Source organism: Prionailurus bengalensis, chromosome C2 (genome assembly GCF_016509475.1).
Source record: "Prionailurus bengalensis isolate Pbe53 chromosome C2, Fcat_Pben_1.1_paternal_pri, whole genome shotgun sequence".
NCBI lineage: Eukaryota > Metazoa > Chordata > Mammalia > Carnivora > Felidae > Prionailurus > Prionailurus bengalensis.
This window is the reverse complement of record NC_057350.1, coordinates 88400953-88428612: the sequence shown is the minus strand read 5'-3', so window position 1 is coordinate 88428612 and position 27660 is coordinate 88400953. Positions and strand designations below refer to the sequence as shown.

The following is a 27660-nucleotide window of genomic DNA, read 5'->3' as shown; positions in this document are numbered from 1 at the left end:
TTTAACCCAGAATTTTGAGAAATGCTTAGAGAAAAGTACATGTACCAATATTTGTTTCATCATTTCATGCATCACAACCAAAGCCAATGAGAAATCTCGAGGGTCATGGATGTTGGCAAGCTTTACATCCAGCACTACAGTTCAAGGAGTTAAAAGTACCAAGGAGAACCTTTTGGGAGTATTTGCCCAACTGTACCTTGATGGGCTCATGGATGACAAATTTCATCCATGACCACTTGTGCACAGGACAGTTTCCACCCTGACACACGCATCTCACCTGTGGAGGGACCGGAACCGCTGGGGTGGCCACAGGTTCCACCACGCTGCTCATTCTGGCAGCAGGAGGACAACTGTTTGCTGCATAGTAATTTCGGAGTTTCTTACCGTGATTTTTACCCTAGAAGTAAAATGAAATGAGTAATCACCATGAAGAAAATCTGTCAAATTGAGTTAATGTACTCACTAAAAACACAGAAATAAGGGGAGAAAAACCCAAGCGATGTTACCTACATTTTATTTTTTCAGATATATGCAACAGTGGGGTAAAGAGACTACTAGATCTTAAAGTAAAAGAGTCTGCTCTTTGGTTCCAATAGAATGATTTATCTGGGAAAGATGAGGGAACAAAGCCAAAAAAATCTGAATTTCCTATTATTTCTGGAAAAGTATCGCATTTTCCAGTGATCTATGTCCTCCCCCAACTTGTTGCCATTCATATGCCACTGCCTAAATATGAGTTTTATTACACTCTGATCTAATCTACTTTATAAGTCAGTAATGAAATGGATAATCCAGTTATTTTTACAAAAATAGCACTTGCAGAGTATCTTTTTACTTGCAAAGGACTCTCCTGTGCATCAGCTCATTTGCTGCTCACAAAATTTCCTGTAAGAGGAATTTGTTAGTATTTCCCACACATGACAGCTGAGGAACTCAATCTGGAGATGGTGGAGGACTTGCCCCTGGCACCTTCAGCTGGGGTGAGAAGTGGAGCCAGAGCTTGGGACAGGCCCTCTGAATTGAGAGCAAGTCCCTTTTGACTATATCAGAATGGCTTCGGGAGGCACTGTGTACCTCTACTAAAATGCATTTGCCTCTCTCGGTGTGTTTTAAGTTGTTATTCACACGATTATATTCCCTGAACTGACAGAAACTTCAAGCCTGTAGGCAAACATTCATTCACCATCTACTACAGGCTAAGCCCTAGAAACGAAAAGACCTAGCACACACTCAAGAGGAGGAGACAGATATATAAGCAGGTAATTAAAGTAAGGCGATAAATTCTACCTTCTGACCACTGGAATGCCCTAAAGGTGCTTTTGCCAAAGTCACGTGACCTTGTGGTCAAACTCACATCTGTGGCTTCACCACATTCTAACTCTAAGCAGCATGACACCATTGCTACTCCCTTCTATTGTCTTCTGTGACTCCCACTTACCTCCTGACTTCTCATACTCTAAACTCTGCAACATCCAAAGCTCCACCGTTGGCCCTCTTCTCCATCTACATCTACATTATTTTGCCCTCATAGCTTTAAAATAATCAACAAGTTAGTAGCTCCCAAATTATCTATCTCCATCCCTATTTTGGACTGAAGGATTGTGTCCCACCAAAATTTGTATGTGGACATCTAATCTGGAGGTGGAGCCTTTGGGAGGTGATTAATCACTGTCCTTATAAAAAGAAGGCCAAGAGCTCCCTCACCCTCCTCATTCTGCTATGTGAGGATCCAGGGAGACGTTGGCTGTCCGTAACGTGGAAGAGGACCTTGCCAGAATCCAACCATGCTAATACCCTGATCTCAGACTTTCGGCCTCCAGAACTATGAGAAATGAAACTCATTCTAGCTCCAGGGCTTTTGTACTTGCTGTTCCTTTTGCCTGGAATGTTCTTCTTTCAGTCCTCTGCATGGCTAGCTCCTTCTTATCTTTCAGGTCTTAACTCAAATGGCATCTCACTGAATGCCATCCTCCCCTACTCTGCACACACATACTCTCTAACACGTTACCACACCATCTGCTCTATCCCAGTTCCACTTAGCATGATCTGAAATGACATTGTTTGGTTTGTTTTTTATCTCTTTTGTACTTTCTGGAATGTAGACTCCTTAAAAATAAGGACCTGTCTTGTTTACTCTTCTATCTCCAATGTCTAGAACAGCTTCAAGGCACCTGTCTGGTTCAGCCGGTAGAGTGTGCAGCTCGGGTTCGTGAGTTTGAGCCTCACGTCAAATGTAGAGATTACTTAAAAATAAAATAGTAAGTAAATAAATAGATCTAGAACAGTTTGTAGCATATAGCAGGCAATCAGTAAAGATTTGTTGGCTAAATGAACCAAGTATTATAATGGAGATAGCAAATACACTGCCAAGAGAACGCAGAAAAGGAATTTCTTAACTCTGGCTAAATGTGTCAGAGAAGGCTTCCCTGAAAAGGGGACAATCAAGTAATCTTTTAAAATGAGCAGAAGTTTACCAGGCAGGTAAAGAGTGAGGGGAAAGAAAATTGTGAACAGAAGAAATACTGTAAGGAAATACTGTAAGCAAAAGCCCAGCCTGCCCTATTGAGGAATCACAAGAGAGAGAGTCTTCTGGAGAAGAGAAGGACTTGAGATACATGGTGGGCTTAATGGCGAAACAGATCTTGGACTTCAGAGGCAGCAGGGAGCCCCTGAAGGACTCTAAGCAAAGTAGTTACATGACTGGATTGCATTTGATAAAAATCAACCTGGAATTAGCACGGGGGATAAGTCAGAGTAGATCAAAGCTGCAGCTGGATAGATGGAACAGAGCTAAGGACAAAGCCCTGGGACAATATAATGTAACCGTGTAGTAAGAATGAGGATCAAGAAAATAAGATTGAAAATGTCTGGTCCATCAAATAAAATGAAAACCAGACAAGTATGGTATTATGGAAACTAGAATAAAGTGTTTCAAAAGAAGAGTCTAATTAGATACATTATGACCCAGGAACTGTACTACATATCACCAAACAGAAACATACATATAAGGAGATATCTAGAAGTGTTCCTAGGGGGCGCCTGGGTGGCTCAGTCAGTTGGGTGTCCAACTTCAGCTCAGGTCATGATCTCACCATTTGTGAGTTTGAGCCCCACTTCAGGCTCTGTGCTGACAGCTCAGAGCCTGGAGCCTGCTTCGGATTCTGTGTCTCCCTCTCTCTCTGCACCTCCCCTGCTCACACTCTGTCTCTCTCTCTCTCAAAAATAAACATTAAAAAAATTTTTCTTAAAGCATGTTCCTAGAAGGACTGTTAGTAACACTGAAAAGTAAAAATAATTGAAGTGTCCATCTACAGGATAATGCATAAATCATAGTCTGTTCCTACAATGAAACACTATACAGTAGTGAAAAATAAACATTCCAGGGCCATGCATGGCAACGTGAATGATTCTAACAAAATGCTGAATGAAAAGAACAAGTTGCAAAAGGAGATATATAACAATAATTTTTTAATATGGGAGTTAAAAATATGAAGAGCCACTACAGTTTACATAAGGAAACAGTATGTAGCAAAAGTACAAAAAAGTAATGGAACAATAAATATCAATTCAGTACCGTAGCTACACTTAGGAGCACCGGAGAGGATACAATTTGGGAAGGGATGCATGGGGGCTTCAACTGAATGGGTAATTTTCACTCTTTCAGCTTGATGGCAAATATGCAGGTTCATTATATTATTTTTGTGCTTTTTTATGTCTGAAGTATCTCATAAAAATTTAAAACAATACTAACAACGACAAGAAAAAAAAGAGTTGTTCACCAGGTCAAATGCTACTGTGGGGTTGAGTAACGTCAGGACAGAGAAGTAATGCTTGGATTTAAAATCAGAGGTTGAGTAACTTTGCTAGAACCATTTCAATAGAGGGGTTAAGAGGTGACATGGAGGGGCTTGGCGAGACAACGGGAGATGTGAAAACAGAAATAACTAGTATAGGCAAATGTTTAGAAGGGTTCTATGACAGGGCAGGGAGCAGACATGTAGGGTGGAGAGTGAGAAAGGGAAGTGGGTCAAGGGAAGGCTGGTTTTAAATTTGGGTTTTACTTAGGCTCGTTTGCATGACAACAGAAGGAAGTCAGTGAAACCTGAAGAACAGATGGTACAGGAGCCAAAGCATGTCCGTGCAAAGGCAGAAGACGAGGCACATAGTACTACAGGAAGAGCCAACATTAGACACTATTCACAAGTTTCAAGCCGACGTTACGTCCAAAACAAAATGACAATCATGGCAACTAATGTTTTTTAGCATTCATGTGATAAGCGGTGTTCTAAATACTTCATATACGTTATCTCGTGTAATCTTCGTGAAATCTCCATCAAGTAGGTATCATTACCATCCCCATTCTACACATGAGGAAGCAGAACTCAGGAGAGTTAAAAACTTGCCCAAGAGTTTCCAGATAGCTAGGCAGCAGGTACCTGGTAGATGTGTGTCCCCATCTACCCTCTACAAACAATACAGAACAGTAAGGAAAACAAATAAAACTACACAAAAGCCATGCCCTCCACATAACCAGAAGGCACAGAATGCCCAGACTTCAACATAACTATAAGTAAAAATGGAGAAAACATCAAATCCCCGGGAGCACTCACTCACACTTCTGCCACATGCATTCACAGTAAGCAAGAGAGTCTTTCTGCAGGAAAGAGAGAAGAGGAAGCTAACAGCAGACCTAAAATTGCTTTCAAACCACCACCAGGAAAAATAAACCCACCCTAAGTTTGTAAACACTAAAACATGATCTGGTGGAGCAGAGCACTCACTACTGAACGGGGCTTAAATGTACACATGATCTGAGGCAGCAAAGTGGCTTCTGGAGGAGAAAAAGACAAGAAGGAAGGGAGAGGCACCTTTTGGCACATGGGAGGCAAAGGGCGGGAAACAACAAAACAGGAAAAGCTAGCATCCTACAAAACAACAACAACAAAAATTAGAGGACATGCAAACCACAAAAAAAAAAAAACAAAAACAAAAAAAAACAAAAAAAAAAAACCTGAAGAACTGAACTTTGCTACGGTCACAGAAGAGATTGTCACTGAATTAAGACTCTCATAAAGCACCCCAAATCCTCATAATGAACAGATGAAAACTAGTCAGTTCTTTATTTTATTTTATTTTTGAAAACTAATCAATTCTATAAAAAGTTATTACCAAAAAAATTAACACATCAGCCAATGAATTCCACCCCCCAAAAAAAACATATGAAACAGAAGAAAACCATTAAGACAATACTCCAATTTGAACTAATATGGTCATTTATTTGGAAATCTGAAACATCACCTTATCACCTTCAATCAGAATCCAAGAGGTACAAGGAAAAATGCACAAAAGAGTAAGAAATGAAAAGAAGGGTAATTAAACTTAGGAAAGAAAAAAGAGAATTTTATCAAAAATGAGAAGTAAATGCGTGCCAAAGGAAAACAGACACAAAGGAAAATGTACTAAGAGACACCGAAGAAAGACAGAAAAGCAGTCTAGAAAATAAAACAATATAAAGACAAAAATCTTATAAGCTCAGAGAGGAAGCAATGGAAATGGAGGACAAGAAGGAATACTTTATGTAAAACAGGAGCCCCTGAAAGACAAAAAACAAAACAGCCAAATAGAATATTTGAAACCATATTCAAATAGAATATTTGAAATTACAACCCAAGAAAATTGTCCAAAAGTAAATCAAGACCTGAATCTACATATTGAAAAGGCACGCCAGGTTTCTGGGAAAATCAACCTAGAACAATCAAATCTGAAGTATATTTTTCAAAAGGTATGAAATTTCAAAGAAAAAGAAAAGAAAAAGCCTCAAGCTTTCCAGGCAAAAAGACCAAATAACTTACAAATGCATAAGAATTAGAATGGCATCCACAATATGTAAAACAAGGCAGTAGCTGAGAAGCATTTTTTTTTTAATGACACATAATGAAAGTGTCAACCAAGGATTTTATGTATAGCCCACTGTCCCTGTGTCAAGGATCAGGACTACAGAAAAACATTTTCAACATACACAACCTTAGGAACTCAGGACGTGTAAAGTCCTGCTTGAGGAATCTTTTGGAGCTTCGTTCAACCAAAAAATGACTGGGAAAACTTCAGCAAAAGGGCTGATGGTAAGTGTTTTCATAGATATAATTCTAGATCAAAAACTAAATAAAACGTGGAGATCAGGATGAAAGATTGATGTTCAAATATTACACGACACAATGGAAATCATGCAACAAGAAACAGAAAAAGGAAGAGGAAAGTAGAACAAGCCCATTGATTCTGCAATAGGTAATTTAGCTGGAATACCATTAAAAACTGACAAACCAGAGGGGGGCCTGTGTGGCTCAGTTGGTTAAGTGTCTGACTTTGGCTCAGGTCATGATCTTGTGGTTTGTGAGTTTGAGCCCCGCATCAGGCTCTGTGCTGACAGCTCACAGCCTGGAGCCTGCTTCAGGTTCTGTGTCTCCCTCTCTCTCTCTGCCCCTCTCCCTTTCTCTCTCTCAAAAACAAATAACGTTAAAATAAAAAACCCTTAACTGACAAACCAGATAATACATTAAATAACTGAACGGGATAGTAAGATCACTTAAAATGTATAAATAATAGGGATATGAGAATGGACTACAAGTTATAGTAGGATGTGATATACATTCCTAAGTATACTTTTTTGTATAGTTCTTACTTTTAGAACTATATTAACATTTCACAAACTTAGAAAAAGAATCAAAGTCAACAAGAATTGGGGAGGACTCAAAATACAAACAGAAACAAACAAACCTTTTGTATAAAAAAATGAATAACACAACAATACTGAATGGAGGGGGGGGGGAGAAACTATTCACATGGTCTTAAAGTATCACCCCCACGAAACTTATTAAACACAAAAAGAAAAATAGTAACTTTACAAAACAAGAACCTTATAGCAGGCAGCATCTCTGTAACCTAAGTAACTTTTTAAAGCAATATTTTTACTATATATCATGCTAAAGACAAAAAGAACAATACACAAATATTATCCTCTCGTTAGTAGGTTTTTCATGGGGATGTAGCTTATCAATCCCCAAACTATGGAGAGAGAGAGAGAGAGAGAGAGAGAGAGAGAGAGAGTTGTGGTTAATGAGTGCCTAAGTTTTTCACTATCCCAGAAAGAAATTAAACATTAAGAAAAGATGAAAGGCTAGAACGAACACTGTCCTATTGTACTGAAATTGGAAGTTTCAATCTGAACTCAGTTTTCAACATACATGCACATAAATATATATAAATGTGTATACACATGAATATATATAACTAGCTCTGCCACTGAGATCATCTAGAAACACTAACATCCCAGTAGCAAAGAGTATGCCTTGCACTCAGATTTTGGTTTCTAAACACCATTTTCCAATAGAAGTATACCTGGCTCCTTGAAGAAGTGGCTAGCATAGGGAAAATACAAGAAAATCCTAGAATCTTTTGTATTCAGGAATTAAGGAAGCATGACAAAAATTACAGGAGTGTGTTAAAAGGACACAGGCACCAGTTTGAAGATTCTCACACTTTTCAAATCTGGGACAACAGAAACATCGGAATAAATAATGATAATAATACATTATATCCGTAGAATAAAATAAGAATCCATAATCTATGGTGATTGAATGAAAGCAGAAAGTTCTTCTTTAAGGTAAAATTCCAACTAATAAAGGTAGAAAGAATAATTAAAACAGAAAAATCACCATTTGGCAAACACCACAGTAATAATCACTGCAGGGAAGAACCATCAATGGATGTTAAAATTACTCAGTGAAAATACCATAAGAAATAAAATACTCACAGAGTCTCAAAGTACCTCCCCACATGATACTTATTAAACACAAGAAGAAAAATAGTAACTTTATAAAGAAGAACCCTGGCAGGCACCACCTTAACCAGTAACGAAAGTCAACAGCACCAATGATGCAAAATTTTCATATCATCTCCTTCCCAGTATGATGCACCGGGAATGATGCAACATCACTTCTGTGGTATTTGTGTAAAAAAAAAAAAAACAAAAAAAAAACAAAAAAAAAAACACACACACACAGAATCTGAGCTTAATAATGAGAAAACATCAATCAAACCCAAATTGGGATATTCTACAAAACTACTCTTCAAAAATTGCAAGATTGTAAAAAACAAAGAAAAAACTCAACCTGTCTAGATTAAAGGAGACATAACAACCCCATGCAAAATTTCATCCTGGATTGGATCCTGGAACCAGGAAAAGGACCCCATTAGACAACTGGTGAAATGTAGTCTGTAGATTAGATAATATTATTGTTATCAGTGTTAATTTTCTGATTTTGATCATTGTACTATAGTTATAAAATATAGTTATAGTTATATTTGGGGAATCCGGATGAGGTACATGCAGAAATTTTTGGTAGTGTTTCTGGAACCAGCTTGTAAGTTAAAGGTTATTCAAACTTAAAAGTTAATAAAATAGGATAAAACTTGCCCAAAGCCACAAGTAAGTGGCAGAGCTGGGGTCAATCCTGAGCCACCACGCCTCACTGCACCCTAGGAAAAGTCAACAGTATTAAGAACCATCTCAGGTACCAGAAACTTTTCTAAATGTCTTACACATACTATTACTAGTGACATCATCATCTTCTTCATCATAAGGCAGAGAGGAGTTAGGATATATTTCCAATGTCATACATCTAGTAACTAGTGAGACTACAATTTGAAGACTAGTCTGACCCCAAAGTCCATGATTTCATGTTCTAAGCTAATAGCCTACAGAACAGATACTAGCAAAGGAAACGGTAAGAAAACAAGAGACCCTTAAAAATTAAAGACATAAATGCCAAAGTAAAAAAATTCAATATAGAGTTAGAATTCAATACCTCTTAGAAACAAAGGAATGATGAAAGAGAGAAGAGATAAGCAATATAAAGAATCGATCCAGCTAGTCTAGGCAAGGGCTACCAGAATTGCCAGGAAAAGAGAGAAAGTATAGAAAAGAATTTTATCAAGGAAACAGCATCAAAGAAAATCCCCAGAGCTCAATAGAAACAGGAATATGCAAATTGAAAGGAACTACTAGCACTGACCAAGGCCAATGGGAAAAGAGGCACAACTAAACACATCCATCACTGTGAAATTTCAGATATTGGGGATCAAAAGGAGAGCCTAAAAGCTTCCAAGGAGAAAAGTTCCAAAATTAAAGTAGGTCACCCACAAAAGAGTAAGAATCAGAGTAAGATTTCTCTTCAGCGATGCTAGATTACAAAAAAAAAAAAAAAAAAAAACCACACACACACATGCACACACAATGAGGTATAGCCTTTAACATTCTTAGGAAAAAAAATTTCAACATGAAAATAAACTGTCACATAAGAAAACATAATACACACATTTTTAGACACACAAGGGCTCAGAAAAATTTATTTCTTATTACTCCCTCACTTTATTTTAAAGAGAGAGATGTATTGTAACGTACATTTATATTTATTCTTTCTTCCTTCAAGTAATGTGAAGAGGTACTTCAATAAAACAAGATTGGAAAATAGAAAGACAGGAAGAAAACATGTATATTTAGAAAAGCGTTGTCCAAGCCAGAGAGCGAAGAAGAGAAATCCAAAATTGACATCGCTGCAGCAAACCCAGAGAGCATGGGAGGATGGAGGGATCTGGGATAAAGGGGGGATTCCACACAGTGGAAAGTGCGACGCACTGGAGGGGAAAATGGGGATATGATAAAGATATGTTATGTAAGAAAAAGAAGGCACAAGAAGAAAAGCAATGAAAAACTCTAGGGTATACAATAAGCTGCACAATGAAGTCAGGAACCAAATGTGAAACAACTAGTCCAAACTAGAACAGGAAATCAGTGGGTCTAATAAGGATAAATAAAACGGATTGTAAGCAATAAAAACAAAGATTAAGAAGCTAGCAATTGTTATAAATTCATAAGATTCTTCTCCCTATGTTTTTAAAGTATCAGAAACTCGAGGAAAAACAAAAGGTTATTTCTAAGTTACAATCCGCATATGAAACGAACTAAAAAGGGCATGATTTTGAGCAACTGGTGGCATTCAAGAAAGGGTCATCCATTTGAACTTCGCTTTTGAGTAGCATGGGATCGTGACATTGGAAACAGAGAAGAAAACAGTTCTACTGTGGACAATAGTCCCCTACTCATAGTAATGCAAAAGCTGAATGTCAACTTTCAAAAATTGGAATCAACCCTATAAATAGAGCAACAGAAATTTTAATTTGATTATCAAATAAACAAAAATGTGATCAACCTTAACAGTGTCAAAGTAAAACTATCGCCAACACAAGATGAGAGGTGGAAGGCAGAATGGAGAAGAAAAGGAAGGGGCAGAAGAGGAAGAGAGAACAGGTGATTACTGCTTTTCATTATATGCCCTTTGTTCTATATGCATTATTTTGAGTTAAAATTTCTTTAAATGTTTTGAGGAAGCTGTTCCTAGTGGCAAATGCTACAAAAGGTCGAGAAAGAACTAGATTTGACCTGTAAGACCACAGGTGACCTTGGAGAGGACCATTTCAGTAGAATATTGGAACGGAAATCAGAATGCAGTGAATGAATAGAAAATGAAGACCAGGAGAGGACAATTATACCTGTCAGAACTCTTAGGAGAGAAGAGAAAAGTTGCCAAAGAAAGGGATTAAAAGCACAGGAAAGGTTGCTGTTGCTATTTTTATTTATATAGAAAAACCTGAGCAGGTTTTTAATTTGATCGAAGTAAAGAAGTGATGACAGGTGATGGAATCCACAGTTAGGGCAAGGAATCAGCCTCGTACAGAAGAAGGGACATGTACTCTTCTGAAATAAGAAGGAACGAGGTCAAGGGGACTAGGATGGAGAGGCAGAAAGCTGGTGAGACACAGCCACCGGCAGGATCATGGAGACCTCCTGTCTTCTAGTAAGTGCATTTTGACTAAACTCAGTCCACTGCAAGTTCGTTTGGAAAACAACCAGATGGGAGAATTTTGAAAAACATAAAAATTAGCTGCGATTAGAGTTGCTGATCATGAAACCGGGTAGCCAATGTTAAAATATAAATACCAAAATCAGTACTCTAAACTTTGGGATAACATCAATTGCATTCTCTGCATTATCAATTAACATCACTACAATCAGCATCACAACTGTAGAACTACTTTTTTTAACCTGCATTCTGTCTCCCTTTCAAATTAATCTAATTAATACAGTACATTGTTATTTAGCTGCTAAATATTACAAATAGAAATAGATCTATGTTTATGACAAACTTTGGAAATGCACCTTGAGTGAGCAGTTATTTTTCAAATCGACACACAAATTAGCAAATAAATTGGTTGACTTTATTCTCAATTGTGGATGCCCTGGCAAAATTTATCCATTTTTGGTTGCTTGTTTTATTTCTGCTAACGACTTCTATCCAAAGTAGTTCTTCCTCTGGGCATGTCTGCTGCTAAAACAGTGTTGTGTTACTCCATGCCAGGCTTGCCCTAAGTGACCTGAAGCCTGCAGACAGATTCTAATAAAACGAAGATATGTTTTTCCTCCAAAGATTTTATTTTAAATTAAGATATAACTGAAGCCATAATTGTGAGACTGTAAAAATAGGTAATCTCATTAAAAGTAAAACAACTCAGGGTATTTTGAAGCAGATGGACTGGGTTAAAAAGACCCGGGAATAAAACTAAATCTGTGGTGACCACAGATACACAGGGGTCACTGCGAAGGCAGCCCCAACACAGGAACATCAGGATGTCAGGGAAAGAAGGTGGTGAGTTTAAAGGGAAATATTGAGCAGCTTCCATTGTGTGTCTTGGATTTCTGGAACATGATACAGTTAGACTCTAGCATAACACTGCCCACACCACACTGAAGGTTGTTTATAATACCCTGAGCAATTTGAAACTTTGCGATTTCAACAATGGCACCAACTGACTAAAACGTTTTGAGTAATGTAATCACCGTGATTTATCATTTCACACAAACCTGTTTCTAGCTTATAAACAGGCTACCACTGACCCCTTTTATCTTACGCGTAAGAGAAATAGTGAATTTGTGGTCTTGGTATCGCTTGGTATTAAAAATTATAAAGCAGGTTTTCAGAAGTAAAACTTTCCATCACCTCATCAACCACTTTGTTTTATTAGCCTACTTAACAATCATTGCTGTTCTGCCCATTTCTGGTTCTTGGTAAGCCTTACTCACTGGTCTTACCCTGGTCTTCAGTAGCCCTTTTCTTTTTAATTTTTTTTAATGTTTATTTATGTTTGAGAGAGAGAGAGAGAGAGAGAGAGAGAGAGAGCGAGCAGGGGAGGGGCAGAGGGAGAAAGGGTCAGAGGATTGGAAGCAGACTCTGTGCTGACAGCCGAGATGGCGATGCAGGGCTCAAACTCAGCAACTGAACTGAACCGTGAGATCATGACCTGAACCGAAGTCAGATGTTCAACCGACTGAGCGCCACTCAGGCACCCCTTCAGTAGCCGTTTTTAATCATTGTCTATTGGTGTACTGTCTATTAGCCTTTGATGCATCTTACAGGCTGACATTTCTGTTTCCCTTCTGTAGTGGTTTCACCCACCTCTAAGTTATGTCCATGCTCTGACTGTTTATTATTCTGACCTACTCTTTGATCCACACTCGCTCATCTCAACCACATCTATCTTGTTGACATTCAGATTTTACTGCTAAAATTAACTTTCCTCCGGGTGCCTGGGTGGCTCAGTCCATTCAGCATCTGGCTCTTGATTTCAGCTCAGATCACAATCTCACAGTTCATGAGATCGAGCCCTGCATCAGGCTCTACGCTGACAGCACAGAGCCTGTTTGGGATTCTCTCTCTCTCCCTCTCTAAATAAATAAATAAATAAATAAATAAATAAATAAACAAACAAACAAACAAACAAATAAAATTAACTTTCCTTCTATACTATGCTAATAAAATTGTTCCATACTTTCACATGCTCATACATTAACTGCTTTCCCTTGTTTCTCTGTAAAGGGAAAACAAAAACAAAACACCTCCCTCTTTAACAATAACACTGACTTCTTTCAAATCTTTGCTTCTAAGCTCTTAGAAACAAACTAAGAAAAACCCCAAACTTTTAATTTTCCATTAGGTTCTACTTTCTTTATACCCACTTGCTTCTCTTTACTCTATTTTTACCCTAGTTCTTGGCTGCTTAAATTATCCACTATGACAGGCTATCCTTCTCCAACTTTTCCCCTTAAAAATTCTGATTATAGAGACATTTATCTAAATTTCACTTCCCTGTTCTCATGTTTTCTAATTTACATATTTACCATATCATGAACAGAGATGAAATTAAGTACAATTACTAATCTTACCAACTAAAAAGTTCAGAGCACACATGTGTGCGCACGCACACACACACAAATGTAAAATCAAAGAAAAAACAACAATAAATGCAGATTGTTTCTTATCTAGGTTAAGCCTTATAATCCAATGACCCTCTTCAAATTGAATTCTCTCTATTCATAACCAGAAGCATCCATTACTGTCTATAGAGCCATAACGTGGTATTAGGAGGGGAAAAAAAGGCAGGAGATACAGATATAATCCATACACACATATTAAAATTACACACTGCCCAAGAGTGTAAATTTTTACCTCATAAAAGTAAGCAACTCTTCTTTAAAGGGCACACACAGGTAGGTTTTCTCTCAAGTTAATGACTTAAAAATCAAAACTTGTGGGGCGCCTGGGTGGCGCAGTCGGTTAAGCGTCCGACTTCAGCCAGGTCACGATCTCGCGGTCCGTGAGTTCGAGCCCTGTGTCGGGCTCTGGGCTGATGGCTCAGAACCTGGAGCCTGTTTCCGATTCTGTGTCTCCCTCTCTCTCTGACCCTCCCCCGTTCATGCTCTGTCTCTCTCTGTCCCAAAAATAAATAAACGTTGAAAAAAAAAATCAAAACTTGAGAACTTAAGCTTGATTTTTCAAAGTGAGTCTTAGCCTATAAAACTGGCCATTCTGCAGGAATGAATGAAGAGGAAAACTAGCACTGAGTCTTGGGTTTGACAAGCATCATCCTGACTCCCCTCAAACAGTAAAAGAGGCAAAGGAAGACCCTGTATCAAACACTGTGGTGGAGAGTGGTACACAGAGAGAATGACAGTGGGGCTGGAGAAGGGGAGAAAATGTAAAAATAAAACCAGAAGATGCCTTCATGCACCAATGAGGACATGTGCCAAGATATGAGATATAATTAACTCAATCCTCTGCACCTGAGGGCCAAACAAACCCAAACAAAGGGAACTCCAGGGAAGCCACACATTGTCTCTTCCCCAAATCCCCAGGAAAACAATATACCATCACAATATTTCTGATGTACAATCACCAAGTGACACAGTCATCAGTCTTTAGGATCAAAACAAAACAAAAAAGATTTACACTTACAGTGAATAAAACCCGTAAGTTAGAGATGGTTATAGTGGCACGATGGAAGAAATACTTGTATAAGTCATCTTTCTACCTTACGTCTTATTATCGCAGCTACTCGTGCAAAGAATAAACAGCCAAATCAATGCTGACCCAGAAGACATCCTTTCATTCAGTGGTGTTTGGCCCCAGTTGCTTCTCAGGTCGCCTTTTTCCAAAAAAGGAAATTACATAATTGTATACGGATAGCAATCTACAATAAAAACAAATACCGTACCCTCTCTTTCGAGCCAAAAGTTAGCTTTCTATTTGTTCTTAGGTAATAACACCCTTTAAAATTGTCCTTTCCGCTAGCCATTCTACATGGAGGTGAAAGCTTTAAACCTTAGAAATGATTATCAGTTCACACTAACGGGCTAAAAGAAACCACAGTATGCTTCCTATGAAGGATAAGGCTCAATATTCCAACGTCATTTTATTCTAACGACAGAAAAATACATGTTTTCCTTAGGAGTGACAGGTTATATAAGAAGAGTCAGAGGTCAAAGAGACAAAGTGTAAGATTCATAGAGATTACCTTGCACTGAGATAAACTGTATTAGCTACAAGATAATATTTATAAGGCTAATTCTTATAAACCATTTGAACTGAGCTTGGTACATTATGTTTCAAATACCTATTCACCTGAGGATTGCACGTTGGCCCACGAGCACAGATGATGCACGTTTGCCTACAACAAGTAGTAAGCTATCAAATGCCACACAGTTACGTTGAGAGCCCATTCTGTGAAACGTGATGCTCTCTTTTAATGTAGGAACCTTATGCTTTTTTATCAGACAAACTAATATCTAGTTCTTCACTAAGCCATCTTGATTATTCCAGGCACAATTGGTCATATCTGCAGACATGACTCTGAAATGGGCAAAGCCCTAAAACATTCTCTCACTGAATTCCTGTTTTTCTTTTCTTTCCTTACCTGATAATGAGCCTGGGCTTGCTGCGCCGAGTTCAAGGTGACATTGCAGAGTTTGCAGTACAGGGGCTTACATAGCTCCTCCAGGGCAGAGTCTTGCTCTCCTCCCTTAGGTAACTCCTCTTCCCCTGCCAGAGGCAAGGAAGCCTCCTGCCCAAAAGGCTTCTGTGGTGGAAGCTGCAAGGTTCCTGTAGACCTGGCGGCCACTGACATAGGAGGAGAGGATGAGGGCCGCTTAGGCAGAGGAAGCCCGGCGTGTTGCAAGAGGATCATTGGGTAGGAAAGCCTTGGGCATAATCCAATGGGCGATGAGAAGTCAGTTCTTCAAATCTGAATCAAGAGGGAAAAAAAATGCTCACTTAAAAATGTAACCTCAGCAATATGACATGTAAATGACCACACCACCTGACCCCTTCCTCTACTTCTCCAAGCCACCTTTGGGATTTCTTCTTGCCTCCTCTAGCAGACCTCCCCTGTCTGTTAATCCACACTGACACTATGCTCTTCCACTGAGAACAGCTTTATAGATTTCGCTTTATTTTGCTTGGCACAGCTCCAACTGCGGTCCCTCTGGCCCATGAACATTAATAGCATTGCATCCATGGCTAATTAAATCTAAAAGTCACATGGCTGAAATGGACATCAAAGGTCACCTAGTCCAGACCCCTTCCCTCAGGCACACTTACACTTAAATACTCTTGATGATAATTATGCATAGACAAAAACACTACAGGCTAAGAACCTTAGCAAATGTCTCCTTTCCATCCAAACTAGTCTTTCCATCCAGATGATGTCAAAAAGAGCAAAATAAAGACTGTCATGTCTTGGAACCCTGAAAACACTCTGAGAGCTAGCTAAAATATCAAGGAAGTTTAGGAATAACTCAGTTACAGTGTAACAAAAATAAATAAAAGAGTTCCTTCCCATCAACCAGTAATAGTTAAATAGGTAAACCAATGATTCCTCCCAGCAGAGGCTGTAGACAGCGTGTGGGCCACATGCAACTTCAGATGTCCTCTGTTTGGAATATACAGTGTTTTGTTTTGCTTTCACTTTTTAAATTGAATTAGTCATCAACATTTAAAAATCAAGAGATTCCTGGCTTCTCCTGATAAAAGGATGATCTGGCAACACTTGGCACCTGGTCCTATATGGACAATTAGCTAGTCAGTGCTGAGAGGCTGAGAGGCCAGTAGCCAGGCTTGCCTTCTTGGGGCCACCTTCTTCCCCACTTAGCCTGCTGTCTGTATCTGTGCTACTTGCCTGCTCCCTGTAGGCCCTTAAGCATAGGACCCCACTTTGTATGGCCTTACATTCATGAGTCGCCTAAAAAAATCAGAATATTTTCTCTTCTTCTAGCCATAAATTACCTGCATAAAATAATGTATCAACTAAATGTCCTAAGAGGTAATGGATCACACTACCATTAGCCCAATTTAATTCTAGTTCCTCATCGGTCTTTCAGCAATTTCCTTTCTCCTTTTTATTAAGTAACTGATAATCTCAATTCTGTTTTGCTCCGAAAAGATCCAATATGTTCCAATACCTCTTCAATTTTATACATGGTTTCTCCAGCCTCCCACCCAGCTGGCATCTTCCAACCCTGAGTATCTCAAAATGAACCACAGTACACGCTCTGAGTTCCCATGATTCTAATTAGCCCAAATTAAAATCCTTACTCCAAAACACACAATTCCTTCCACTCTCTCAACACTACTAAAACCTCTTTTCTTGGTCAATAAAATACGGCTATTTTAAACTGCTGAAAATTTCCAGCTGCAATAGAAATGTGTACATTTTCTGACGATAATAGATTTACTAAAATTAACCAAAATTTTAAAAAGTTAAACATCTCTTTTAGCACAATTATAAGTATACCTGCAATCAAGTAATAACTTTTATACTAAATTCAGGGTCTGGGGGCAGCAGAGGATATCAGGGCAATGGCAAAATAACGGAGTTAAGAGCAAAATACAAAAATTATTAGTCATGATATTCAACAATACTTCTCATTCATCATAATATTTAAAAGAACAATATTATTTTATTCTTAAGCAGAAGTATACTGTCCATATCTCTAAGAACATAAAGAAAAGCAATACAGATTTAGAACCTTTAAAAAGTCAGATTCTCTATAATCATATTACCCTTCTCGATTAAATCAAACAAGACAGGCATGGATATTTGAAAAAGGAAAACTAAGGAGACGAAGCCACTTTTTCAAAAAGTTAGCTATCTAATTATAACAATTCGTAATATTAAAAGACTACACATGCCACCTGTACAGAGACATACTGCTACCAAACTGCCACAAACAAGCTGCCAGTTCAGAAAATGGAGGAGAGTGTTGAAACATCTGGATAAAGGAAATCGACAATACAAACAAAATCAAACACTACTGATTGCCTAGACATGTCTGGACTTGTTTTATGAAAGCTCACTCCCACTTGAGGAAATTCCAGCACGCATCCCCCCAGTGTTGCCTACAGGTTTCCATCAAAATAAAGTCCAGTCTCAAAGCACAAAGGTCCAAGAGGGCCCTTCCAGAGGTGATAAAATCCTGTGCATTACAGAAAAAATTCTTGCCAAGTACGAACTACCCATTATCACATTTTATCTTTATAATTTTTAAAGAATAGCCAGATATTCCAAAATCATTTCTTGTGATATTTAACAAGCAAAATGATAATGTCAACTCCCAAAAAGGATATGTGCATGACAACTACATCAAGTATTACCATGCTTGGGGGGAAAAAAAAACCTAACATAAAAATTAAATCTAAAAGAAATAAAACCTAGTCTTTAGTGAAAGCATTAGTGATAGAATATAGAGAAACCCAAACCGTATGTGACTCGGATCCGTTCAACTACTGCATTAGAGTAAAAGAAACTAACTTGATGGCTAATGTAAATAATATATTCCTCAGACTTTAAAAACCATTCAATCTGATGCTTTAAGTGGCATAAACGAAGGACTTATAGTGGTTAACGTCCTGGTTTGGAAGGGGTTGAGGGAACAATAAAGAAAGTCAAGCTTTCATGGTGTACCCTGTTCGAAGAAAAGGAATGATCATGGCATAGTTTTCATGATCAGACTGGGGCCTACTTTTCACATACTGTATTAAAGACAATCACTTTCTCAGTTGGAGAAACCTACAGAGGAAAGAATACAGTGTAAAGGAACAGGTTATTGGTACCACAGCAAACTAGGGAAGTCTACAGTAATTGGGAATTCAGGAAATGAGGGGAAATGGTGAGCATTACTCAGAGGTCATCAGAACGCAGCGAGAAGTAATGAAAGAGAGAAAAATAGAAAAATAATCAGCTGAGGCAAGGTCTATCATATAAGGAAGATTCAGAAGAATGCAGGGATCTGGGGGAGAAGAGGCCTTGGTGAATTGGCGAATGTTTTCCAGTTTCAGCTAAGACGGTGCCGAACCCAAGGGAACCATTTACACGTTTGAATCTAAGCTACATACACTTCAGTATCGCCCACGTATACCTTACATTCCTAATATGTGCCTGCATAAACACGAGCGCGCACACACTCACGCACCTCGATCCCATAAGGATGCCATCACGAAAGATGGAATCCCCGGTCTCCCACCGGGCGGGGGCAAGCGTGAGGGCCAAGGCAGCAGCACGCCTAGACCATCCAAAAGGTGCACGTGAAATGCTCAAAAACAAACACAAATATCAGCAGCGCAAGCCTGTCACGTGGAGGGCAGGTGGAAAGCCCGCACCCGAAAGAACCGCTAGCCGCCGTCGCTCCGGGGCTCGTCCTAAATGCCCCGCGGCTCGCGATCACCGGCACTTACCGGAACCCTCGGGACGCGCGGGGAGTCTGGGCGCCGCGTCCACGCCGGGCGCCCGCCACCGTCTGCCCCGCGCACCCGGCTCGGCCCGGCTCAACTCCGCCTCTCTCGACGCAACTTTCCGGGCTAGCCCCCGCCAAGCCCCCTCCGCAGCTGAAGGCTGACTGTCAAAAGTCAGTCCAGCCGTACCCACTGGGAAACAGCTGCAGGAAGTGACTGCGGAACCGGGAGGCGGCGGAGGAGGAGACTGAAGGCGCCGGCCCGGCGTCTCCACTGCGCATGTGCCAGGCGGGGCAGCCCGGCCGCCGCGGGCGCGGCGGCGGCCGCGGCGGCTGCACGCGTGTCTCCAGCATCCCTGACAGGCCGGGTGTGCGCGGGACAAGTGCGGGCACTGCGATAGCAGGGCCCCTGGGGCGGGAATGGAAAACAAGCACAGGGCGGAAGGAGGGTGCACCACCCAGCGGACAGGTCCTAAGTGCTGTTCATCACAAACACGCTGGAAAGTTGATCCAGAGCAAAAGCTTGGGCAGAGCTTTTGCCAACTTTCATCTCCTGTCGTTGAGATCCAAACCTTTTCACTCCAGCCGCGCCTTCAGTCCGATGGTTGCCTCCTAAGCTCCTGCCAAATTGTCCAGGATCCTTTAAAGTGCTGTGACAGAACCTTTAAACTGCACCTCTCCCCAGGATGGAAGAAGAGCGCGGCTGACGGTTCAGAGGTCTCCAATCAGACAAGAGCGCGTGTGCGCGCCAGGGCACACAGACACACACACACACCCTCTCTCCTATGCTACAGTGGGCAAGAGAAAGAGAAGACTTTCTCCTGACCCCTGGATCCCTATCTGCAGAGTAGGAAAGACCAGGAAGAGGTTATCTAATGCTAGAATGTCACATCATCACGTAGGCAACTTCAACACCTGTAGAGTTGACTTAGAGAGATGAGCTGAGGAATTTCCAGCTCCAAACTTCTATTAATTTGTAAACTATTCCATAAGAAGATTGGGGGGGGGGGGGGACCGAGGATGGCAAAATATACATAAATTTATTATTTTCACCATTTAAGTGTACACTTCAGTGCCATTAGGTATATTCACACATTCATGTGCTTATTTTTTAATCATTAATTAAAATGTCAAGGAGATCTAAATATAGCAAGACGTTCCCTCATAGCAAGCAACTACTTCAGGCAATTAAGGCTGTTTCTTTGACTGAAACATAGCATCCAGTACCACTAACAACAAACCAGATTGACTGTTTTCCAGAAATGACTTCATAAATACAGTGACTGTTTAGCAATCATACACACACAGCTAGTATACCCAAGCCATTTGGGGAGAGTAATCTATTATGGTTAAATAGATAACAGAATTTTTCTGAATTGATTCTCCAACTGTTTATGTATACATACTTTATGTGTCAAAATTTTACATGGACACATTGTTTTTAAAATAATAAATGCTGCTGAAATCCACTTTCCAGTCCTTTTTCTGCATGCTCTTTAGCCATGTCACAGTCTACACTCTTTATTTAGCTAGGACTGCAACTGGACCTCTGCTAACCTTTCTGACCTGACCCTCCCACCAGTCTCCTAAATAATGAACAAAATGAAGTCACTCACATTTACTTGTTTACTCATGGATGGGCCCCATCCATGGCACTCACCCTCCTCTGTAATTTAGCTCTATCAGCATCTTGAGTGCAAAGTGCTTTTTCTCACCTATCCCTGCATTTCTAAATCCCACCTATCCTTAAAGGCCTCTTCTTCAATGAGCTCCATAGCACTTTCTCTGCACACCTCGCTGACACACTTAGTATTTATTGCCTCTTGTTACAGTTGCTTAAAGAAATGACTAATCTGCCCTATAAATCCCTTAAGGATAGAAAGGATAGCTATCTTGGAGTTTTCAAGTGGTATATTTCATTCTTTTGTGCAGTTTTGTATGTCAGGACAAAAATATGAAATATTAACTGAGGCGTGTCATCCCCCAGCTCTGTACACATACACCTACATTTCCATGTCCTCTACCTCTGGTCTCAGACTCTTCCCAAACAGCCAGAGCACTTCCTTCCCTGCCTCAGGAAGAAAGAAGAAGCAACTCTCAGATGTTTGTTTAATAGATTTCAAGCTCATGGTGTGACAATAGTCTCATAAGTCAAAGGTTTGGTTTTGCAGTAGCTGTACTTCATGAGTTTCAGCTTCTAAAGAGCTGAAAGAAAGACAGACATTAGACCATAATGTATTAGTTTTGCTGTAAAAGCAAATAACGCCCAAATCCCAATGGCGAATTGCCACAAAGTTTTCTTGTTTGTATTAATAACATGCTGTGGATCAGCTCCCTGTGTCTTCTTGTTCCAGGTCCCAGGCTGAAGAAGCAGCCCTTATTTGGGACTTGGCAATTCCCACGGCATATGGAAAGAGCCAGAGAGCTGGTGGAAACACATGAGACCTCTTAAAACTGCTTCTCCAATGTATCATGACATGTCCACTCAAATCCTATTGGCCAAAACCTTTCATAGATCCAAACCCCAAGTCACTGGAGAAGTCGACAGCTTCCAGAGGCAAATCACATGTCAATAGGCATGGAGTACAATCTTACAGGGCAGTGATGGGTGGTGATTTAATTATAAACAGTAATGCAGTCTGCCGCAAAGAGGAACCAATTTTCTCATCCTAGAAGTATTAGTGTGTATCTCCCAAGAAGGGACTTGTGCCTCATCTTCACAGTCAAGATTAACCTAAAAGAAACTATGGAGTTAAAAATAACAGAACCCCGAGATATGTTCCTAAGATCTGAAGACAGGAAAGATCTGAGTTCTATTACTAGCACAGCGATCAGGAAAACAACCAAGGTCCTGGGGGTTTTCTTTAATAAGCCAACAGACAGCAGCATGTTGGCATGAAGCATTTGTGTATGAAGAGCCAGAGGAAAGCCCTCAAACCTGTTCTTTAGTGTCTATGGCAATAAAGACCCTTCAAAGAGGCTGGGAGGACTACAAAGGGTTGAATGGCCTAGAGGTCAAAATTAAGGACACAGCTGAGTGCATATATCAGTGATCCAAAAGCAATGGAAACGTGGACATCAGCTTCTGAGGTCAAACGCAAGGGTGTTCACATCTGAAATCAGGTATCTCTTCTTACCCCCTACCTATGCACTCCACCCCAAAGAGTTTAGTTGCTTCCCTGAGAAGAACAAGGGGAATCAGATCATTCTAAACTGATTACATTTTAGCCAGAAATTATGTGGGGACAGAAGAGATTTGTGGGTAACAGAAATGCAGGTGGAATTGACCAAGTGAAGTTTTCTGGCCTTAGGAAGAGCGAGATCTCAACGTTGAGACAATTTTCTTTTAAATTTTTTTGCACTCTTGAGTTTTATTACTTGATTTAACATAACTAGTATATTTGTATCACCATGCTCAATTGGATATATGGATGAATGAATAAATTAATGAATGAGGTACTTCTGTTTCCTTCCTCTGTAATGGGGATTATAGTGCTTGACAATTATACTTCATAGGAATGTTGTCTCTTTGGTATAACTATTATGTGGGAAACTCTCAATTTATCAAGAGGAAACTTCCATATTAAAATAAGGATAATGATTTTTCATTCTGTTAGATCCCATATGATAAAATCTACACTTTTCATTAGTTTATTTACCAAGAAGACGGTTCTAACACACTTTTGGTGTCATGGTGTGAGCCTATGGTGAATCTAAGCCAGAAGTCTTCATGTTATACCCAAAATCAAAAAAAGGAGAAACACTCGTTCCTCTCCATGGACTGATGCAATTTGTCAGTTCAGACCCCCTTTGGAATATAAATTTCCATCATCTTTTGAGACCATATCCTTTACTCTCATGCCCAGGCCATGGAACATTATGTCTTCCAGACCTACTTCCCTCTTTAAATTATCAGAGAAAGCCTCCAAAATTATTTGTCTTTGACACTAACCTCTGCTTTTCAACACAATCCGTCCTTTATAATCAAAGCAGTACAACAAAACTCAAATCAAGCAACATAATCTCTCAGGAATTTTAATAACATTTTAACATTTTTTACTTAAAAATAAAGTGTGAAGAAATAGTGGGAAAACGGCAACATCACTGGCATGAGTTTTTAACCTCCCTAAATTCCCCCGATTAAAAAAGTAGACAAAGTAAGTAGCAAGCCCAAAAGTCTTTGGACAACTACTACCACAAAGTATCCCCACCACCTCAAAATATAAGTAACAACAGAGACAAACCACCAATAGCTACAGAGCTGTGTGGTATTAGTGAGCGAAAGCAGAGAAAAACAGCAGGGACACGAGACAGACTGAGAATACCAATCAAGCTGACAGGGATGCACCGGAAAGCTCAGTGGGCCAATTTGAGGACAGCAGCTGAAATGGAGAAGAGCCATGCATAGTCCAGAAGCAGGTGCATGCAATGGGTACGTGATGAGTTCAGAAGGGACTGGAGCACATCAGGGCCCATAAACCCTCAGAGCTAACTAACCCTAACTCCATTTCCCCAACTGAGGAGAAAGTACTGGGAATAGAATCCAAACGCTGCAGGTGACAGAAATAGGAGAGAGGAGATCCAGGCTTGAAGAGGGAAAAGAGCCAGGAGATCTCAGAAAGTAAGCCAGCAGCCTGGTGATACTACATGAGGAGAAGGGAAGAGTGAGCTCTGAAGTCGGACACTGAAAAGGTATCTTAAATCACCATCCTCCAGCTCCTGATCGAACCTGTAGATTCAACTGCCAGCTAGCAAGACATAACAGGGCAGAGAAACATGTTAAACTGCACTATGGGGATGCATTCAATAAAATCTAGACATAGAACAAATTACCTGATTTCTTCAAGCTTAAATTACACAGCAAAACAGGGACAGGGAAAGAGACTTGGGGGGGGGGGTCAGTTAAAAGTCTTTAACCTGCAGATTAAAATCTCCCTCTGGGAGGAAGACATCTCTATAGAACTAGGAGCATCAAAGGTCAAGAGAAGACTGATACTCCAGCTCAAGCGGTCAGGAAGAGAGAGAGTAAATTCTTCTTCCTCCATCTTTTTCTTCTATTCAGTCCTCAATACAGTGCGTAATGCCCACCCACATTGGGGAAGGCAATTCACTTTACTCAGTCTACTGATTCCAATGCTAATCTCTTCCAGAAACACCCTCAGAAACACCCTGAAATAATGTCTACCAGATACGTAGAGATCTCATGATCCAGTCAAGTTGACACATAAAATAAACAATCACAGGGGCGCCTGGGTGGTTCAATCAGTTTAACGTCTGACTTCGGCTCAGGTCATGATCTTGTGGTTTGTGGGCCTGAGCCCCCGTGTCAGGCTCTGTACTGACAGCTCAGAGCCTGGAGCCTGCTTCAGATTCTGTGTCTCCCTCTCTCTCTGTCCCTTCCCTGCTCATATCTGTGTCTGTCTCCATCTCTCAAAAAATGAATAAGTGTTAAAAAAAATTCTTTCAGGGGCGCCTGGGTGGCGCAGTCGGTTAAGCGTCCGACTTCAGCCAGGTCACGATCTCGCAGTCCGTGAGTTCGAGCCCCGCGTCAGGCTCTGGGCTGATGGCTCAGAGCCTGGAGCCTGTTTCCAATTCTGTGTCTCCCTCTCTCTCTGCCCCTCCCCCGTTCATGCTCTGTCTCTCTCTGTCCCAAAAATAAATAAACGTTGGAAAAAAAAAAATTTAAAAAAAAAATTCTTTCAAATAAATAAATAATCACATTATGTAAGATAATGAATGCTATTTTAAGCTGCTAAAATTGGTTAATTTGTTAAGCAAAGATAACTAATATAAGCATCCCCATTTAAAAAAAATTTAAACTATATATATATTACTTCAATAAAAATAAAAATATATATCTCACTACTCTTTTGTTCTTGTTTTCTTGCCTATTCTTTGTTGTTTGTACTTCCTGCTTAATGTTATAATCACATTGTCAAATTGCCCAAGAAAAACCTCATTGGGATTTTAATCCAAATTTTATTTATTAATTAATTAATTATTAATTTGGAGAGAAGTTAAAATTTTATAGCATTATCTTCCTAACCATTCTGTAATGATCCAAGACTTGTATGTCCTTCACTAAGATTTTGTGATTTTTTTCATCATAGGTACAATATTCGACATATTATTATAATTATTCAAATAAGTAAAATATACATTTTGTTTTACTGAATGAAATCTACTTACTTTTAAGTAATTATTGCTGACATACAGAAAAATTACCAAAGCCTTGTATTATGCTCAAGGATTTAAGTAACTTTATTATATTCTTATACTATCACTAGAATCATATACTCTGCCTTGTGAGCAAATCTATCAACATACAAGAGACAAAAATGAGTACTTTTAATATAATGGCAATCATATTTCTTTTCTCTATCCTGTGAGATTTCAGATTATCCAGTTTTGGTCTTAAGATCTACAGGCAGCAGAAATAATTGGCTACTTTCCTAAAAACTCCATATTTCTTCCCTGGCCTAATACCTTGCTCCCTTCACAATCTACATAACTTCTCTGCCAATTCTAAAAAAATACTAGAGTTAATTTTTATTTTAAAAATATGTGTTTCTGGGGCGCCTGGGTGGCGCAGTCGGTTAAGCGTCTGACTTCAGCCAGGTCACGATCTCGCAGTCCGTGAGTTCGAGCCCCGCGTCAGGCTCTGGGCTGATGGCTCGGAGCCTGGAGCCTGTTTCCGATTCTGTGTCTCCCTCTCTCTCTGCCCCTCCCCTGTTCAAACTCTGTCTCTCTCTGTCCCAAAATTAAATAAACGTTGAAAAAAAAAATTTTTTTTAAATATGTGTTTCTTATTCAGACCAATTAGTTTCCCTCTGTTTCTCTGTCATTGATACTATTAATGTGAACTCAATTTTGTGTATCCATTATGAAAAAGAAAGCCGAACCATACTTTTTCTTGACCCTTCACCCTTGCAGTCACTGCTCTGTTTGGGAGAAACCATTATGCATCCACATATTCTTTTCTGTACCATTTTGTGTATGTGCTTATCAGTGACATCCAATAACGGCAAGAATCATACAATTATTTAATGTTGGAAAGGAAGGACACTAATGTGAAATAAGAGTCTACCATATCAGACACTGTGCTGGTGGCTTTATGATCATTACAATAACTCCATTGAGGTAGGTATTAATTTATCCATTTTGTAGATGAGAGAAATGATTCTGAAATTTTGGATTATAGTTTAAAGTTGTTTAGCTTAGGTCTCTTGGCCCCCAAAGTCTTGGTTTCCATTCAGAGCTTCTCAAACTCATATGTACATAAGTCACCTGAAGATCTTGATAAAATGCAGATAATGTCTCAGTATGTCTGAGGTAAGGACTGAGATTTGGCATTTCTAACAAGCTCACGGGTGATGCCAACACAGTCTCTCACTGTAGTCTAGTAGTCTCAATGCCACACTTTGAATAGCAAAACTGAAAGCACAGAATTTAAGATGATCTGACTCATTGGAAGGAGCACAGGCTTCGGAATTTGATCATCTGAATTCAAATTCTAATGCAGTTACTCACTAGCCTTCTAACCTAACATAGATTCTTTCTGAACCTCAGTTCCCTCGTATGAAATGTGGAGAAAATCAGACCAGCTTCGCAGGATTGTTAGGATAAAAAAATAATAAGAACCTATGTCTAATATCTGACACATAGCAGAGGCCTCTCCTTAATTTGCTTCTTCTTGGGAACTTAAAATATTGCTATAAAAATTATAGCTGTTTAATACATGTACTTCTTGGTGGCAATGACAGAAAACAACTAAAACTGAGAAGGAATGGAAGGATCTCAGATTTCGTAGTAGTACAACTATGGGAAAGGCAGCTGGGCTCCTAGAAACAAGGACTCAGATGCTGCCAGGAATCTCTCTCTAGGATCTGTTTCTCCCCTAAGGCTAATGGGATTCAGGCTGTTTCATTGCAGTTTTGTTTCTCACAGGTAGAAGGCCTGGATGCCAATAGCTCCCAAACATTACAGCTTAAGACTTCCACCATGAGAGAAGATTGAATCTCAGGCCTTTTTGTTTTTGTTCCAAATTTTAAAACCCTTGAAAACAGCATTAAGGAGGGCACTAGTTGGGATGACTAAATTCTACTCCTGAATCCTTATTACGCTATATGTTAACAAACTTGGATTTAAATAAAACTTGTAAATAAATAAACAAACAAACAAACTCTTGAAACAGAGTTTACTTGGACTGGAGTGGGTCAAATGTCCACCCTGAATCCAACATCTCTGGCCAGAAAGAGGGGATATTTCTGGAAGTACTAGCTACTTCACCTGTCAATTGGTGATGACTACAGTGAAAGACATTAGCGCCAAAGGAAAGAACTGGAAGAAACCTAGGTAATTGTCTCAGTTGTGACACCCTTTTTCTAAGTGACTGTGGGTAAATCACTTAATAGCTTTGAGTATCATCTTCCTTATATGCGTAATAAATGCTTTGGATTAGATGTCTGAACGCATATCCAAATATA

The 27660-nt window shown here is 39.6% G+C and overlaps 1 protein-coding gene across 2 annotated transcripts in view; it reads right to left on the bottom strand.

Moving 5' to 3' along the window:
- The window catches only part of ZMAT3 (zinc finger matrin-type 3), a 33274-nt gene extending 13704 nt beyond the window's left edge, over window positions 1-19570 (bottom strand). Inside the window, exons 1-3 of one of the 2 annotated variants that reach the window (XM_043594870.1) lie at window positions 19179-19570; window positions 15364-15690; window positions 278-397 (exon numbers count right to left, since the gene is read on the bottom strand). In XM_043594870.1, coding sequence (XP_043450805.1) covers window positions 278-397; window positions 15364-15633 — 390 coding nt within the window. In that variant the 5' untranslated portion in view covers window positions 15634-15690; window positions 19179-19570. The remainder of the gene's footprint in view (window positions 1-277; window positions 398-15363; window positions 15691-19178) is intronic. The other variant, XM_043594868.1, reaches the window with a different exon arrangement.
- Between the last annotated feature and the right edge of the window lie 8090 nt (window positions 19571-27660).